A 15,716-nucleotide genomic window follows, 5' to 3' on the forward strand; every position below is an offset into this window, starting at 1 on the left:
TGCCATGGGGCCAACAGTGACACACTACGCAAGAGGGGGTACCAGTGTTGGCATGGCCAGTCTGGTGCAATCAGTATTGTCCTTGGTTTGTCCTGTTTGAACTTTAGTAGTACTTTGGAGAGGAAAGGCATAAACTGTTTTTCCAGCTGAAGGACAGAGCATCCACTTTTCAAGCTTGTTTGTGGGGAGTCCTTGTGCATAATTTGTCCAACTGGTAGTTCTGGGGGGAGGCAAATAGGTCTATATCTGGGCTCCCCCATTTGTTTGCCAACATGCTGAAAGTCTTTGGTTCCAGTTTCCACTAGTGTGGGTCCATGAGGTTTCTGCTGAGTCAGTCTGCCAGTGTATTTAGATTTCCTGGCAGGAATTGAGCTTGTAGATGCACTTGGTAGCTCAAGGCTGTGTTCCACAGTGCCATGGCTAGTCTGCAGAGAGGGCAAGAATGGTTACCACCTGCTTCTTTATGTACCACATAACAGTGGTGTTGTCCGTCTTTACCATTAATTGTCCTGGAAGAATGTGGTCCTTGAAGGCTGTCAGAGCATTCTGTGTGGCTAACATTTCTTTTTGACTGATATGCAGGTGCATTTGACTTGGGTTCCATTTGCCCTGAATGCACTTCCCTGTCAAGTGAGCCCCCCATGCATAGTCTGATGCATCTGTTGTTAGGGTTTGGGCGGCATGGGGTAGAGTGAATGGTAGTCCCTTGTTTTGGTGGCAGGCCTCTGCCCATCAAAGGAACTCTAACCATATGCACGTTATGATAGGAATCATTGTTTCTAGATCCTGAGAATGTTGATACCATAAGCTTTTTAGATACCACTGTAGTTTCCTCATATGTAGTCTTGCATATGAAATTAGAAGAATGTAGGAGGCCATGAACCCCAAGGCTTGCAGTATTTGCCTTGCAGATAGAAGGGTTTTTGTGGCCACCAGTTTGAAATAGGTTGTCAAATGAATTTGTTTCTCTGGCGTGAGGAAAGACATCTGGGAAGTTGTATTCAAGCTTGCTCCCAGGAATATAATTTTTTGACAGGGTACCAGGTGCGATTTCTTTTCGTTTATGGTGTATCCCAGACAAGTTAGCACCCTTTGTACAAAAGCCAGATGATTCAAATGCATGTCCTGGCTTTCTGCCCAAATTAGACAATCGTCCAGGTATGGGTATATCTGAATATTTCTTTGCCTGCAAAATGCAATGACTGGAGCTAGGCACTTTGTGAATACCCTGGGCGCAGTAGATAAGTCAAAGGGCAGTGCAGAGAACTGATAGTGCATGTAGCCTGCTTTGAAGCGTAGGTATCTTCTGCAAGATTTCCTGATTGGGATGTACAGGTAAGCTTCCTTTAAATTGAGTGCTGCCAACCAGACATCTTTGCCTAGCATAAGAAGCAATTGGTGAAGAATTAGCATCTTGAATTTTGGAATCACCAAAAAGGTGTTTAAAGTAGACAGGTCCAGGATAGGACGCCATGAATCGTCTTTTCTGGGTACCAGAAAAAGTCTCGAGTAGAAACCTTGTCCTTTTTCCTCTTCTGGTACAGTTTGAATAGCCTTTATGCTTAAGAGTACTTGCTTTTGAGCCTCTGCCCACTGATTTGGGGTGGATCTGGCCAACCGTTTGGGGTTGGTAATGTGTGGAAGTGAAATCTGTATCCTTTGGAAACTATATTTAAAACCCATTTTTTCTGGGTAATGAGTTCCCAGTTTTAATGCGATCCTGACTTAAGGGAGCATCCAGTAATTTAGCTTTAACATGATCTGGCTCCTTAAGCCAAGCATGCCTTCTAAGTACAGACCCAGTGACAGCAGCCCTGCAAGATGCCTCTAGTGAATCAAAACCACATTGCAAAGTATGCTTTCCAACCTGTTCAGCAGAATGCATTAAAATCCTTATTTTCAGCACAATCAGGAATCAACATAATTTTCTGTTTAAGCAATCCAACAATATTTTGCAGATATTTTAACACATGAAACTGTCAGTTTAAGGCCCTAATGGCAAAGGATTCTTACCCCCATCTAACCAGCATCCTGGAGTCTCTATCAGAGGGGGTAGGATTTTTGGCAGTAGTAGCTTTAATGCCCTTGGGTCCCTGTGAAATGGTCTCAGGATCCGCAGTAGGATTTTTTGAAAAGGAACTTATGAGAGTTAGGAACCCTGTAATATCGGTCAGGTTTTCTGGGAGCAGGAGGCAAAGAATCAGGGGCCAAGCTAGACTATGAAAAGGCATCAACAATGTCTAGTACAGGAGGTATAGCTAATAAGCCTCTTTTTAGAATCAGAGAAATCCTGACTTTCCCAACGAAAATACTCCCTGAGAGTATGCAAGGTTTCACCAAAAGAGAAATCCTCTGAGGGTGAAACAGAGGGAATAGAGTCCTCAGCATCAGAAACTTCACAAGTAGATGAGGGTAAATCCTGGTCATCAGAGGAAACAGAAATTTCAGAATCCTGGTCAGAAGTATCATAAGCAAACTCAGTCCTAGGTCTCTTAGAGGGGGAAGGTTGGCTTCCCCTGATTAAAGTAACAAGGTCTTTAAGCCATTCTTATTTGTTTTTTAGGTATAGAGGCCTGACCATGTGGTCTGGGCGTCGGTTTTCTAGGCATGGTTCGAGTTTTAGGCCTTGAAGAAGAAGATGGCGTCAGTTTAATATGCAAGTCAGTAGGCCTGAATACACCCTCAGAAGCCGGTGCCTACAAAGCGGCTTCGGACCCATCCAAGGTAGAGACATCCGCACGTTCCACAGTTGAAGCATCTCGCAGCATACCGGACTCTGAATGGGTCTCAGTAGAGGCCTGTGAATCTGAAGTAACAGGTATCAGGGGCTGCGAAAGCGCCTCACTGAGTACCAGCAAACTGGCGACTGGCTTAGGAGAAGCGTCGTCAGCAGCTTTGGACCTAGGCAGCCTGTCTCTGTCTTTATCTTTGCGTTTTTTTGGAATGTCAGTAGTCGGATGGCTTACCGAAGACATATCTGGATAATTGAACCAAGCACCAAAATATTTAGAAGCGAAAATATACCGACGACGGTTAGTTCGTTGTTTAAATAAGGCACAAAACTGACAGCGAGGTACGTCGTGGTCAGGGCCTAGGCAAGGAATACAACACGAATGAAAATCTTTATGAGGTATTTGCTTTCCACAAGAAATGCAATTATTTACTTTTACTGACATCGGGTTAGAGCAAGAAAAAGTTTCCCCAACGGGGTAATTAGCTTTTAGTTGAAGACTTTGGTTCTGAAACTCGAAAATGAAAATTTTAGGAGTCGGCCGACCGGCACTTGTGAACTGTTTCTGCTTCGGGCACCGCATGGCAAGAAAGACCGATGTAATGACGTTGGCTGCGTGTTTTATACCCCTGACTACCTGACATCATGGAAGAAGAGACAGCAACCGACGCAGGACCCAAGGCTTTCTTAATCAGGCAGACTGAGGGCTACTGCAAGCAGATAACCCAAATGTGATGACTACAACAGTGAAACACGAAGAACATCTGCCACGGACTGGAATGATACCTTGACATCGACAACATTTACAATAAGATCACATTTAAAAAAAGAAAGTGTAATTGCGTAAGTAAACTTACCATCTCAGTCAATGTTCTATTAGATCACTCTTGCAGTAGCCTAAAAGCCACTTGGGCCGTGCCCCAGTGACCAACCAGCTTGAGTGTGCTTTCCACTTGCTCTTTTGGAAACTCATGGGAGCCCCAATGTAAAGACAGAGTGGAAAAAGATTCAGAGCTGTTTTGCTTAGAAAAAAGTGGGGCAAGAGCCCTGAAAGGATAACGCTAGGAAACAAACCCAACAGTAAACTACATTTGACAATACAATAGGAAGAAAAGGGGGGGGTGCTGGACGCACAGTCAGCTATTGCAAGAATAATCTAACAGAACATTTACTGTCATGGTGTTGTTACTAACACAACTGTACTACCTTCAACATTTAGTACACTGTTACAGTAGCCTTAGCTATGATCATAGCCAAGAAGGAAGTAAGAAAAAATAGTTAAGAATCCAAGAACCCTGGAGAATGGACCTAGCAAAGCCTGGTCCGAGAGACTGCCTTCCAGACTACCTGCTAATATACAGAGCTGAGTATACTTTTTTTTGGTTATAGAGTTTGTTAATTGTTGCTTGGATCTCTGTTGAAACTGTTGTCTCACTGTTCTGAGAGACTGATCTGCAAATATACAGAGTGGAGTATATTTTTTTGGCTTTCGAGTTTGTACTGTTAGTTATTGCTTAGATTTCTGTTGAAACTGTTTTGTCCCACCCATCCTCCCTATTTTTGGTTTGTAGTTTAAATTTGGTGGCTTTTGCAGTTGCCCACCCCACTGTAGATTTGATCTGGGACACTCCCCCAGTCCCATCTCTTTACCACATTCTACCTAATAAACTCTTTCTGCACTTGCTTTTAGTCCTTTTTAATTTACTTGCATTTTTTAAACTGTGTTTGATCTAATATTGCTACATACTCAAGTGTGGTAGCTTGCACTGCATGTGAATTGTTTTTACTGCTATTTTTGCTACTTTTCTGTAAAAAAACAAAAAAAAAAAAAAAAAATTGTAAGCCTGTTTCCTACCTTTCCTGTAACTAGTGTTCCAGATACAGATTTGCTGTATCCAGGACTGTATGTAAGCTTCTGAGACCCCCCCCCCCCCCAAGCCTTTCTGTGTTGGAGGGAAGCCTTCTAGCTCATCAGTGGGAGTGGTAAGCACTAGGTAACCTGTCTACCACATAAGGAGTGGTTCTGGCCCAGCAATTGTGGTTATTGGCCGTTTGGGCAATCGCTTCCATCTCTCTCAACTTTCTGATTTGAAAGCCTGCATTTGCACTTTTCTGTCCTGTGACTCGTCTAGTGCAGATACAGATTCTTAGTTTTAGCACTTTAATTTGCTTATTCATGCTCAGCACTTGTTCAGAACTTGTAAGCAGTAAGTAAGCTACTAATTAGCTACAGCACTCAATCTTCCTCATTACCTAGAGGAAAACAGTTTTTGTACTTACTTTTCTCACTTGCTTACAGAAAAACAGCTCTTGTACTCACTTTCCTCACTTATCTAGAGGAAAATAGTTTTTTATCCAGGCATGTCCAAGGGTCAGCTCCCAGTGTTCTCTCCAGTCTATCTGATGAATCTTAGGCATCTTGAGGCAATGTAGAAATTGCCTCATGTACACAGATAACCCTCTCCTCCTCCCACCCAACATTACAACCTGTGAGAGATGCACTTATCTAGCCAAACTGGAGGTAAAGCTCTCTCCAACCAAGACTGAACTTGACAGTCATGAGGAGAAGGTAAACATTTGCACCACACCACAATCATCATAGTCTCACTAAATCTACACTGCCAAAATCCACACATAGTAACACAAAAACATTTGCGGAGGCTCTCAATAATAATCTGTCTAAGCAACAGAGACCTCCAAAGCAGAAACGCAAGCAACCTCCATCCCCCAACACAACCCAAATGACACATAGCCCACAGACTCAGTGTGCCACTCAACCACAGCCAATAAGGCAAAACAACATACCCAACACACTAGTCATAGGTGACTCTATAGTCAGGCACAATGATGTCCCACTCACCAGGCTAAACAAAAAGGTTACTGTCAGCTTCCTGTCGGGTGCCAGGATCCGCCATATAACCCACGCACTCAGGTCACTCCACATGTAAAAATATTACTCTGTCATTGTCCATGTTGGTGTGAATGACCTGAGACGTACCTCCCTGGACTACATCAAGAGAGACATGGAAGAGCTCTCCGATCTTGTAGCCCAGGCAGGTATGACCCTAGCCCTGAGTAACATTCTGCCATCGCCCAGAATGATACCACAGTACAAGGACAAAATGAATGACTTCAACAACTGGCTAAACTTCTGGTGTCATTCTAAGGGGATTCAGTATCTGTCTGCTTGGGATGACATGGTTGACAGACCATGATGCTTTGCCAGAGATGGCCTGCACCTATCGCCCCTGGGATTCCAGATACTGGCTAAGGCTCTTGCTGCCCCTATAGTGCCTTTAGGCAAGGTTCAAATACAAAATTTGCCACCATAACAGGAACAGGCAAGCAAAAACTGAGGGTAATACTACTCAATGCTAGAAGTCTAAATCTCAAAATGCACTCACTCGAGGCACTCCTTAAAATGGAGAGCATCGATATCTGTGCAGTGACTTAAGACCTGGTTCAAGGCTCCAGAGAGCACCCCTGCACTACCAGGCAATAACTCATACCACACATTTCGGCCATGTAACCTGGACAGAAACACCAAAGGCAGAGGTGTGTCCATATTCATTAAGGATATCCACACCTCCAGGCTAGCTGCTCAGCATAATGCATTCGAGGTTATCCAAGTGCAACTAACTCTGGGCAAAACTGACGTACAAATTGTAGCTTGCTACAGATCCCCCACCATGCCCCAGGATTCCCACTGCTCTTTTCTTGATGTACTGGAAAATATTAGGGTTCAACCAAACACCCTAACAATGGGCAACTTCAACTACCCCACCATTAACTGGGAAAACTACTCGTGTACCAGCTGCTTAGCGCAACGCTTTCTGGAATTCATAAACTCCAATGCCCTGGATCAACTTATCCACACCCCCACCAGGGGCAACAATATCCTAGGCCTAGTCATTACCAACATGAGTGACCGGTGTTCCACACCTGAAGTCAACTCCTCGTTGGACCGATCCGACCATAAGCTAAATCACTCTTGATATCCACATCCTGCCCCCCCCCCCCCCATTAAGGAAACCACAGTAAAAATTTCTCCAAAGCCAACTTCATGCTTCTTAAGACAGAAGTGGTGAACTTCATGACACCCATGCAGATAGACAATACAGTTACAACTGCTGAATCCTACACAAATGCACTATATAAGCACTTACACAAGTGCATGGATCGTGCTATCCCAAACAGAACCAAGACGCTATCCTCCAAAAAAAGGAAGCTAATCTGGTGATCCCCTGCCATAAACAAACTGTACAACAGAAAGAAGAAACTGTTGCAAAAGAGTATAATCCCATGAGTAGAGGAGCTCCCTGGTCAGCCTCAGTAAGAAGCAGAGATCCCTTATAAGATTCTCCAAAGCTAGCTACGGAAACAAAATCGCCACTAATTCCAAGGACAACCACAAAGCATTCTATAGCTACGTCAAGAATCTTGATGGCAACACCCAGATCTGCTCCGAGTTACAGCACAAATGCAAGAAAATTACAGAATCAACTGATATTGCCAGCATCCCTGCAGATAGGTTCAGTGCTAACTTTACTTCCCTCTCACCCCCTAAAGGGCCCATATCTATACAGGAAGAATGCAGAGCATTGATGACTGAAACAATGAAACACGAAGAACATTGGTTATAACAGGTAGGATACATGGACAGACAAGCAGAAATGGCCAACAAATGATCCTTAATAGAGGAATAAGAAAGGCCAGAAGACAGTAACTCCTACAAATAATAAAAAAACAGAGGGAGCTAGGCATGAAGAGGGTCCTGGCTCTTGGATTGGTACACACTACAAAATCTTTTCCCATTTGCACTTGCAGGATTTTCTAGCAGCATTTTTACCTCCTTTAGTACCAACTTCCTCAGGAAGAAAAAAAAAAAGGTGCCTAAAAGGAATCAAAATTCTTACACCCAGGCAGTGAGCTGTAAAGTTTTTAAACTGGGGTATATTAAACAAGCCCATGTCATGTGTGACTAAACTCAGGTCAGTGGCAAAGCCTGCAGTAACTGGTTCTGACCAGAATGAAAAGAAGGGAGAACTAGTGCTGCCTGGGCCAAAAGGGAGTCACCACTTTAATTTTTTGAAGAGTTCTTCTGGATCTTTAGAAGAACCGTGGATATCAGTAGAAGGGGTGGAAAAGTAGGTAGGACCATTTTCATCCATGGGAATGAGTAGAAGGGGTGGAAAATAAGTAGGACCATTCTCATCCATGGGAATGAGAAGGCTTCTTTCTTCCAGGCCTGTCTGAACAGAGTCCTGCAGCAAGGCAGGCAGATCTACTTAACTTATCCCCCCCCCATCCCAGTTAGATAAATTCTTAGAAGACACCAGGATGAAGTTTCCATTCATGGAGTATGTTCGGGTCCTACTTAACCTGTCTGCATTTTTTTTTTTTTTTTGTAATTTTCGGAATGTATGAAGCCTGAAGTGTCAAAATGAGCCAAGCTGCTATCTCCCAGGCTATCACAGCAAGCCTGCAAAGGCGGTATGATCTGGTACCCCCCGTTTTATTATTTACTTAAATCACTGTGCTGTTGTCTGTGTACAGTTGCAGAGGTCCTGGGGACCACAGATGATCTAAGTTTTTTAAAGCACTGATCACTGCCAATCTCTCTCTCTCTCTGACATTTATGAGCTTTTGTCAGTCTTGACAGTTCCATAGAAGTTGCACTTTCACCTCTTTGGATACAGCACCCCTCCACACACCTGAAGCATCTGTAGTGACACACCAGAGAGGAATGGAGAATGGGAGACCTGGACAGACAAGACATCTAGCTTACTGACCAGAGAATCACCAGTCTTACAATTCCAAAAACCAGCATCTTCACCTTTGACCTTTTCGGAAACCCAAGTCCAGATTGACCTGCAGTACCACTACAGATATCTGGCATTGAGGGGAGATACTCAAGAAAAACTGTTGTAACCTCAACTTTGCCTGGCAGAAGAAAATACCCTTGGTGTAGTGTACAGTCCAAAAGGAAAAAAAAAACAAAGAATTGATAGCGAAAGCCAGAAACAGAACAGCTTTAAAAAACCTGAACAGAATGCAAATGGGAATTTGATGAAAAGCATTCTTTAAGTCGAGCTTTAACACAAAGGCTAGAGAAGGGAACAGATGTAAAAGGGAATGAAGACAAAGCATTTTGACGGAAATATTTAGAAAGGAAAGGTCCAGCACAAACCTCTAGAATCCTTCCTTCCTTTGGTACCAGAAACATCCATGAATTTAGGACTTTGCCCATATGACAGGGGCAGTGGTTTAATTACATCTTGAGCAAGCATCTGTTACAAAATGGGAGGAAACAAGGGGAGTTGGTTCACAAGGTAAGAAGGAATCCCATAGAACAGGGGGTGGGATTCCCACTGCCAAGTGCACCACTGATGAGCTACACTTAAAACCCATTTGTCTGCCACAAAGTAACTTGAAGCCTCAGGGATATGGAGAGGTGGGGCGGGGCGTAACTGAACAGAAAAATAGTCATGCTGACTTGAAGGACAGCCCTTGTTATTTATTTAGATGCTTTTGTTTTTTGGGGAGTCTCCTGGACATTGCTTTTTAAACTCATGTGTATCAGCTCCTTGCTGCTTAAATTGCTTACTGAAAAAGGAAGCTTTGGAGGAAGGAAAATGTTTACTTGCTTTAAAAAGGGAAGGTTGAAATATCACAGTCACCCCTTGAATCAACGTCCCCCATTCAACGCACTTTTTGAGCATCTCAGCTGCAGAACGGCCAAACAGAACTTCCTTGTATAAGGAAAAAGCTAAATTTGCAATTTTTTCATCAGGAAGGAAGGTTTTGAGAATGAAGTCAAGCCAACCTTCCCATTACTGACCAAGCGGCAGAGGATCTGGAGGAAGAATCGTCAACCTTCCCATTACTGACCAAGCGGCAGAGGCTCTGGGGGAAGAAACGGCAGCATCATAAACAGACTTTCAAATATGCTTAGTAATCTGAGGAGCAAATGTTGGTGGGGCATTCAAGGATTTCTTATTAACCTCAAAAGGTAGGTAAGTTATCAATTAAAAAATTCTGCATGCTCTCATAAAAAAGACAAAGGGTAATACTGAGCTTGACAGTTTAAACTGTAATTTAAAAGTAGCAAAACAAAGCATTTCCTTTTTCAATGTCCGAAGCTTTCTTACCCTGTCAAATAGGATGGGGTTAGTAGCAGTAAACTCTTTAGCAGAAGTTGCTTTGCATACAGAAATTACTGTTGCAGCTGCTTTAGGTCACAAAATAAATACTTATGAGTTTGAGGTACCTGGTATAACCTTGTCAGACTTCCTGGGGGGCGGGAGGCTATTAGCTAAACTGGAAGTGGTGAGAAAAAATGTCCTCTAAAATAGGCACACAAAGGAGAAAGAGCTTTAAATGTAGGAATATTCAACTGTAACAAATCATAATACTTTTCCTAGCAATAGGAATTTCATTCTCCTTCCACCGAGAAACCTCTTTCATCGTACATAAAGTCTCAGAAAAAAAGATACATCTTCAACGGCAAAATCTTAAGTCATACTTTCCTCAGAATCTGACAAGAAATTCCTTTAAGTACAACCATCCCACTGCATTGTCTACTCTTCTGACTGAAAAATCGAAGTGTCTTGCTTCAAAACACAGAAGACATGGAAAAAGCAGAAACAAGCTCCTTAAGCAAACCTTAGAATATCTTCCCTGTCCACAAAAATAGTCTTGTTCACTCTTCCTGGGCATACTTACCCCAGATTCAGGGTCCCTATTTTGGCTGAAAAAAAAACTTTCACCCTTCTGTTCCCCTAAGACCAAGAAAAGTGATTTTCCCTTGCTTACCAAAGTTATCCCTACAGCCACAGAGTAGTCTCATTTTGTGCCAAAATGGATTCCTTCCTGCTTTGGGAAAGTATCTTCCTTGCATCAGTGCAAGAAGCACAATTACACAAAAGCAAATGGCTGCTGGATTTGTGGTGCTTAATTTAATTTGCAAAATGCAGCCTCATTACAACTGGAAATTTCAGGTCTTTTAACCTAGGATTAACTACTCTCACAAAAAAAAATGGACTACAATAGCCATAGTTTTTCAAAACTAGCATAATCAAGTTCATTGCATGACAAAGCTTTTATATAAAAATAGCTATGAATCCAACATTTTTATACTTTAACTGATGAGCAATCATAATAAAAAGAAAAATGTGGCCAATTTAAACTGCAGAAGTCACCCAGTACTAACATGCATCCTTTCTTCTTAGCAGTGCAAATACCATTATTGAAAGCAGCTAACCTCAAACACGTGCATCAGTTGTTTAGGAAAAAAACTAACAGCTTTATAAAGTATTGCTCTCGTATGTTTTCAACAACCACTTAATCCAACTCAGGGTTAGAGGAACTCAGACGTGATCACAGAAAGCAACACAAGAACAGTATGAACCAACCCTCTATGACATGCCATTCCACTGCAGGTCATTTAAATATATACACACACACAAAAAAAAAAAAAAAAAAGACCAATTTAACTATCAAATTTATTGTAATGTGGGAAGACTCTGAAGACACAACTGAAACGTGAAGTGGGTATAGAGAAGACATGCACACTCTGCAAAGAAAGCACCCACCAGGCAAGCCAAACTGAAGAACCAAATGCTGCAAGGAAGGCAGCCTTGGTACCCTCTGCATGACTGTGCCATTCACCAGTTTTTAATCAGAGAGTGATAAACACCCTTCCAATCACAAAAACCCACTTAAAAAAAAAAAAAAAAAAAAATATATATATATATATATATATATATATATATATATATATATATAGTCTAGCCCAACAGTTGGTTTGCGATGAAAAACAAGTGCGCTCACCGCCAGTCATACACCAATCATACACCATTCCCCTTTTTTACTCTTTTTGAACAAACTGCTTTACCCACTACCACTGCAGTGCATTCCCAGTGCAAGTCCAAATCAGCAATTCCAACAATTTCATTTCTCTGATACAAAATGCTGATATATGCTCTACAACTGTCATTAGCAATGTTTAATAAAATATAGACAGAAGATAAAAGCAACAGTTTTGATACTTATAGAATATCCTATAGGTACTACTTAAGAAGCAGATCTGCAAATAAGTTTCTCATATACACTCATGCGCTTCTTTCAATCTTATTACTAAAATACATACACATAGAATGTTAAACTGTATAAAGATCTACTACATCTCTAGGTGAAATCTATAACTGCTAGGGTGATTCTGCACAGTGAAGCAGAAGGGTAAAGCCCTAACTGCGACCCAGATAAAAAGAGATGGATTAGTGACTCAGGAAGCTGAAGAGTCAGGGAGCAAGAGACCCTTGCCTCAGTACTTCTGCCTGGGAGGAAAGATTATGGCGACTTCTCCACTGTTTTGACCTGGCACTGCATTGGGGGGGGGGGGTGTGCAGGCACTCCTATAAGACCAGGCCCCATGGAGGCATCAGGAAGCACAACTATGTATCAAGGGCACAGGTGGTCCCTTCACAGTGACACAAGAGTATACATCACCACCAGGGAATGGGATTAGGAAGCATAGCAGATATGCCTCAATGGCTGCTATGATGACAGCTCCATAAATCAGCTCTAGCCTCATCAGAATGGGCTGGGAACAGCTCTCACCCTGCGAGAAAAAAATGGTCCAAATGATCACAGGGAGCAGTTGGCTGGCAGGCAAATGGGTAGCAGAAATGCGGGGAAAAAAAAAAAAGTGCTAGAGTGATCTCACCATCAAACAAGTTAAGCACCAACAAAATTACAAAGGAACACACAATCTGGAAAAGACTATGGTGCCTACCTTAGGTTTGGTACTGCTACATTCGGCCAACAGATTCTTGCAGTTCCTGTGAACATTTACTGCACAGTCTGCAGGGGAGAAAAAAAAAACATTAATAAGACTGAACTTCATAAATGGTACCATTCACAAACTACTACAAAGTCAAGGCAAATGGAAAAAAAATTAACATTTACAAAGTAATGCTGGTATGGAGCCAACATTTTCAGATGGTAGGTAGTGTCGCCTCACAGTAAGACGCTGTCCGGTTCGATTCTCAGCTAAAGCGTCTTCTGCGTGGAGATATGCGTGAATGGGCGTACCTTCGTTGAAGGCTGTGCGTCAGGACTGCTAACTCGGCATGTAAAAATCAACTACCAATCATTAGCAGACCGGAGTTCCGCTGTGGGGACCCCTAACCGGGAAAAGCTGAAAGAAACAACTGGTGTTCAGTTTCACATCTTAAGGATATGCTGCACACCTGCCTTCAAATTTAAGTACAGTGAGGTTAAACAAGAAGTTTTATTTTTCTTTACTGGAATCTATTAACATTTTGAAAATTGTAATGCAACCTTCCTCAGTATGTATACCTGAATAGAAAATGATGTAAATTTTTTTTTGTAATTTTTGGAGCATACTGCCCCTTCTGCGGTGGTGGTGCTGCGGTAGCATTGTCGCCTCATAGTAAGACACTGTCCGGTTCGATTCTCAACTAGAGCGTCTTCTGCGTGGAGACATGCGTGAATGGGCGTACCTTCGTTGAAGGTTGTGCGTCAGGGCTGGCAACTCGGCATGTAAAAATCTACTGCCAATCATTAGCGGACCGAAGTTCCGCTGTGGCGACCCTTAACCGGGAAAAGCCGAAAGACACAACAACAGCAACAACTGCCCCTTATTTTTTCCTCATTTACTAATGTAAGGTCATAGTAAAATAACTTTTATTTCTATATTTCAAGCTGGATATATGTACATATGTATGCAATACCGAAATGGACAGTGACCTGCATTAATTTTTTTATTTACTAACAAGTCATAACAAAATAAGATTATGGTGTTTTCCTCACAGATTTAGAGATACTTACTAGTCTATTCATCTGTGAGGATCTTAAGAAGCCTAGTATTACATCCTGATGGCAGTTTTTAGATCTTATATTTTGAATACAATAACCAAGAAGTGGGTCAAACAAGATTATGTTGGGGCACTTACAGATTTCTCATAGCCATAGGGAACAGAGGTGCTAAACTGGGGATGAATATGCCAGCAGCCATCCATTCAAACGAATTAGGCAAGAACACAGTAGGGGAAATGTATGAGGACTGAAAGGCAGAAATGGTATTCTCTGTTATACAAATCTGTTCTCCATTTTCTATTTAATTGCAAAAGAGAGTGGGATCTTTTGAGAAGGTGATTAAGGTACCACTGAACTTGCAAATATGTACTAATGCTGACAGAAGAGAGATTGCTGAAGCTTTATACACAAGGCTATGGTCACCTTTCAGTAACCTGTACATTACAATATACATACATACTCAACGTTGTGTATGACAGCATTTGTTGGAATCATGTTTAGCACATTTTTTTGAAGGTTTCTTGCCACAATGAAAGTGAATTACTATTACTGCTGGCACAATTTGTGATTCTTCACCTAAAGCAGTTTCTTTTTCTTAACATGTACATCACATATAACTTAGCAGGCAAATCATAAGTGCCTCATCAATTAACACAGGCTTGTTGGTTTGGGACTGTGCAAGATTCTAGGAATTTAAGTGAAATAATGCAGTAAAAGTATTACAGCAAAGCCCATAATAAGTTAGTTCTCAGTCAAAAAAATGTAATACAGCTTTACAGTGAATTCAAACAAGGGATACAGCAGTGGTCTAAAAACTTTAACCTGCAACCACAGCAACTATGTTCACATGAAATTCTAGTTTTCTTTCCCCCAAGAGGTTCATGTTTTCAGAAGTGCACATGCTAATTTGTGAAACAATCTTTAAAACCAGTTTATAAAACACCAGCCTGCATATTTTCTAAGATAATATAATTTAAATGCTGCTCTCAGTTTACAATCAGGCTTCATGTTCAGATGCTCATGTTCCTGTAATCTGATTGCACGGCATTTTCAAATAAAGCAGCACCGTTATTTAAATATCACGCTCAAAAATCCTCTTAGCCTGTAATTTGTGTAAGGTATTTCCAGTTCTATCTAGGCTGTTGCAAATCAAGTTCTTCCAAGTACTGTTTGCAAACTGATTTTTTAAGTGTATATTATTCACATGCCTGTTTTACATCTGCATTTATCCTAAAATGAATAGGCACTGCTGTCTGGATCCTAGGACTAAGCAAAAACCATGAAGTCAGGGAATTACTCTGACAAAAGGACAACCAGGAAGATCTCTATCCCAGTGTGAGGAGAAACAGTGCGTCATGCAGATCAAAATATGTGACGAGTTGAGCTGAGAGTTTAGCTTCCTACTTCAAAGCCAGAAAAAATAATGTTACAGCCATGTGTTGTTTCTTTTCTACTGCCTTTTTTCTTTAACAAACTGGATTCAAAGCTAAACAGCAAGTTCATGTCTGAATACAAGCTCAGTTAATAACTGTGCTTGTTTCTTCTTTTTCTTGCATACCCTAAATCAAGGCTCATCAAAGTCCCAACGCATGAGCTGATCACCTCCAGTGTGTGTATACATATATGTATATATCTATATAGATATATAAACATGTATGAGACACATACCCCCACCCTCCTAAAGTCCAGATTTAAAACCACTGAACAGTGTTTGCCTTTGTGGCTCACAGCACTGTCAGCAGCATGAGTGCAGATCAGTCCATTCCTACATTTCCTTTAGAGGTATATTCCTACTTTTACAGATCGGTTTAACTCGACCAATCACCTGTAACCCAGGAGGAGCACTCTTTAGAGAGGCAAGAAAGTTTGTAAGGTTTTGGCGTCCAGACTTCTGTTTTCACCACTGTTCCCTCACGCTAACAGCAGCCTGTGACCATGTGTGGAGTGTGTAAAAGGCTTTTGAAAAACCATTCGGCTGTTACATCCTTGGCAGGTTATAACCCATACAGCCAAGGCTGCTGCAGCAGGGATTTATGATGAACATTACAGCTTGGCAAAGCTAGATTATGGCCTACCCAAATTTACCAATGCCGCAACAAAAAAACATCACTACAGTGCATACTACTTCTAAAAATATGTATTG

The 15,716-nt window shown here is 41.7% G+C and overlaps 1 protein-coding gene across 1 annotated transcript in view; it reads right to left on the reverse strand.

The window, feature by feature from the left end:
• Positions 1–15,716, reverse strand: part of ARHGEF18 (Rho/Rac guanine nucleotide exchange factor 18) — a 2,448,098-nt gene that overhangs the window by 1,293,456 nt on the left and 1,138,926 nt on the right. The window contains exon 11 of the mRNA XM_044090748.1: positions 12,528–12,595. Within this exon, the coding sequence (XP_043946683.1) occupies positions 12,528–12,595 (68 nt within the window). The remainder of the gene's footprint in view (positions 1–12,527; positions 12,596–15,716) is intronic.

Source organism: Protopterus annectens, chromosome 13.part0 (genome assembly GCF_019279795.1).
Source record: "Protopterus annectens isolate FY-2018-M chromosome 13.part0, PAN1.0, whole genome shotgun sequence".
NCBI lineage: Eukaryota > Metazoa > Chordata > Ceratodontiformes > Protopteridae > Protopterus > Protopterus annectens.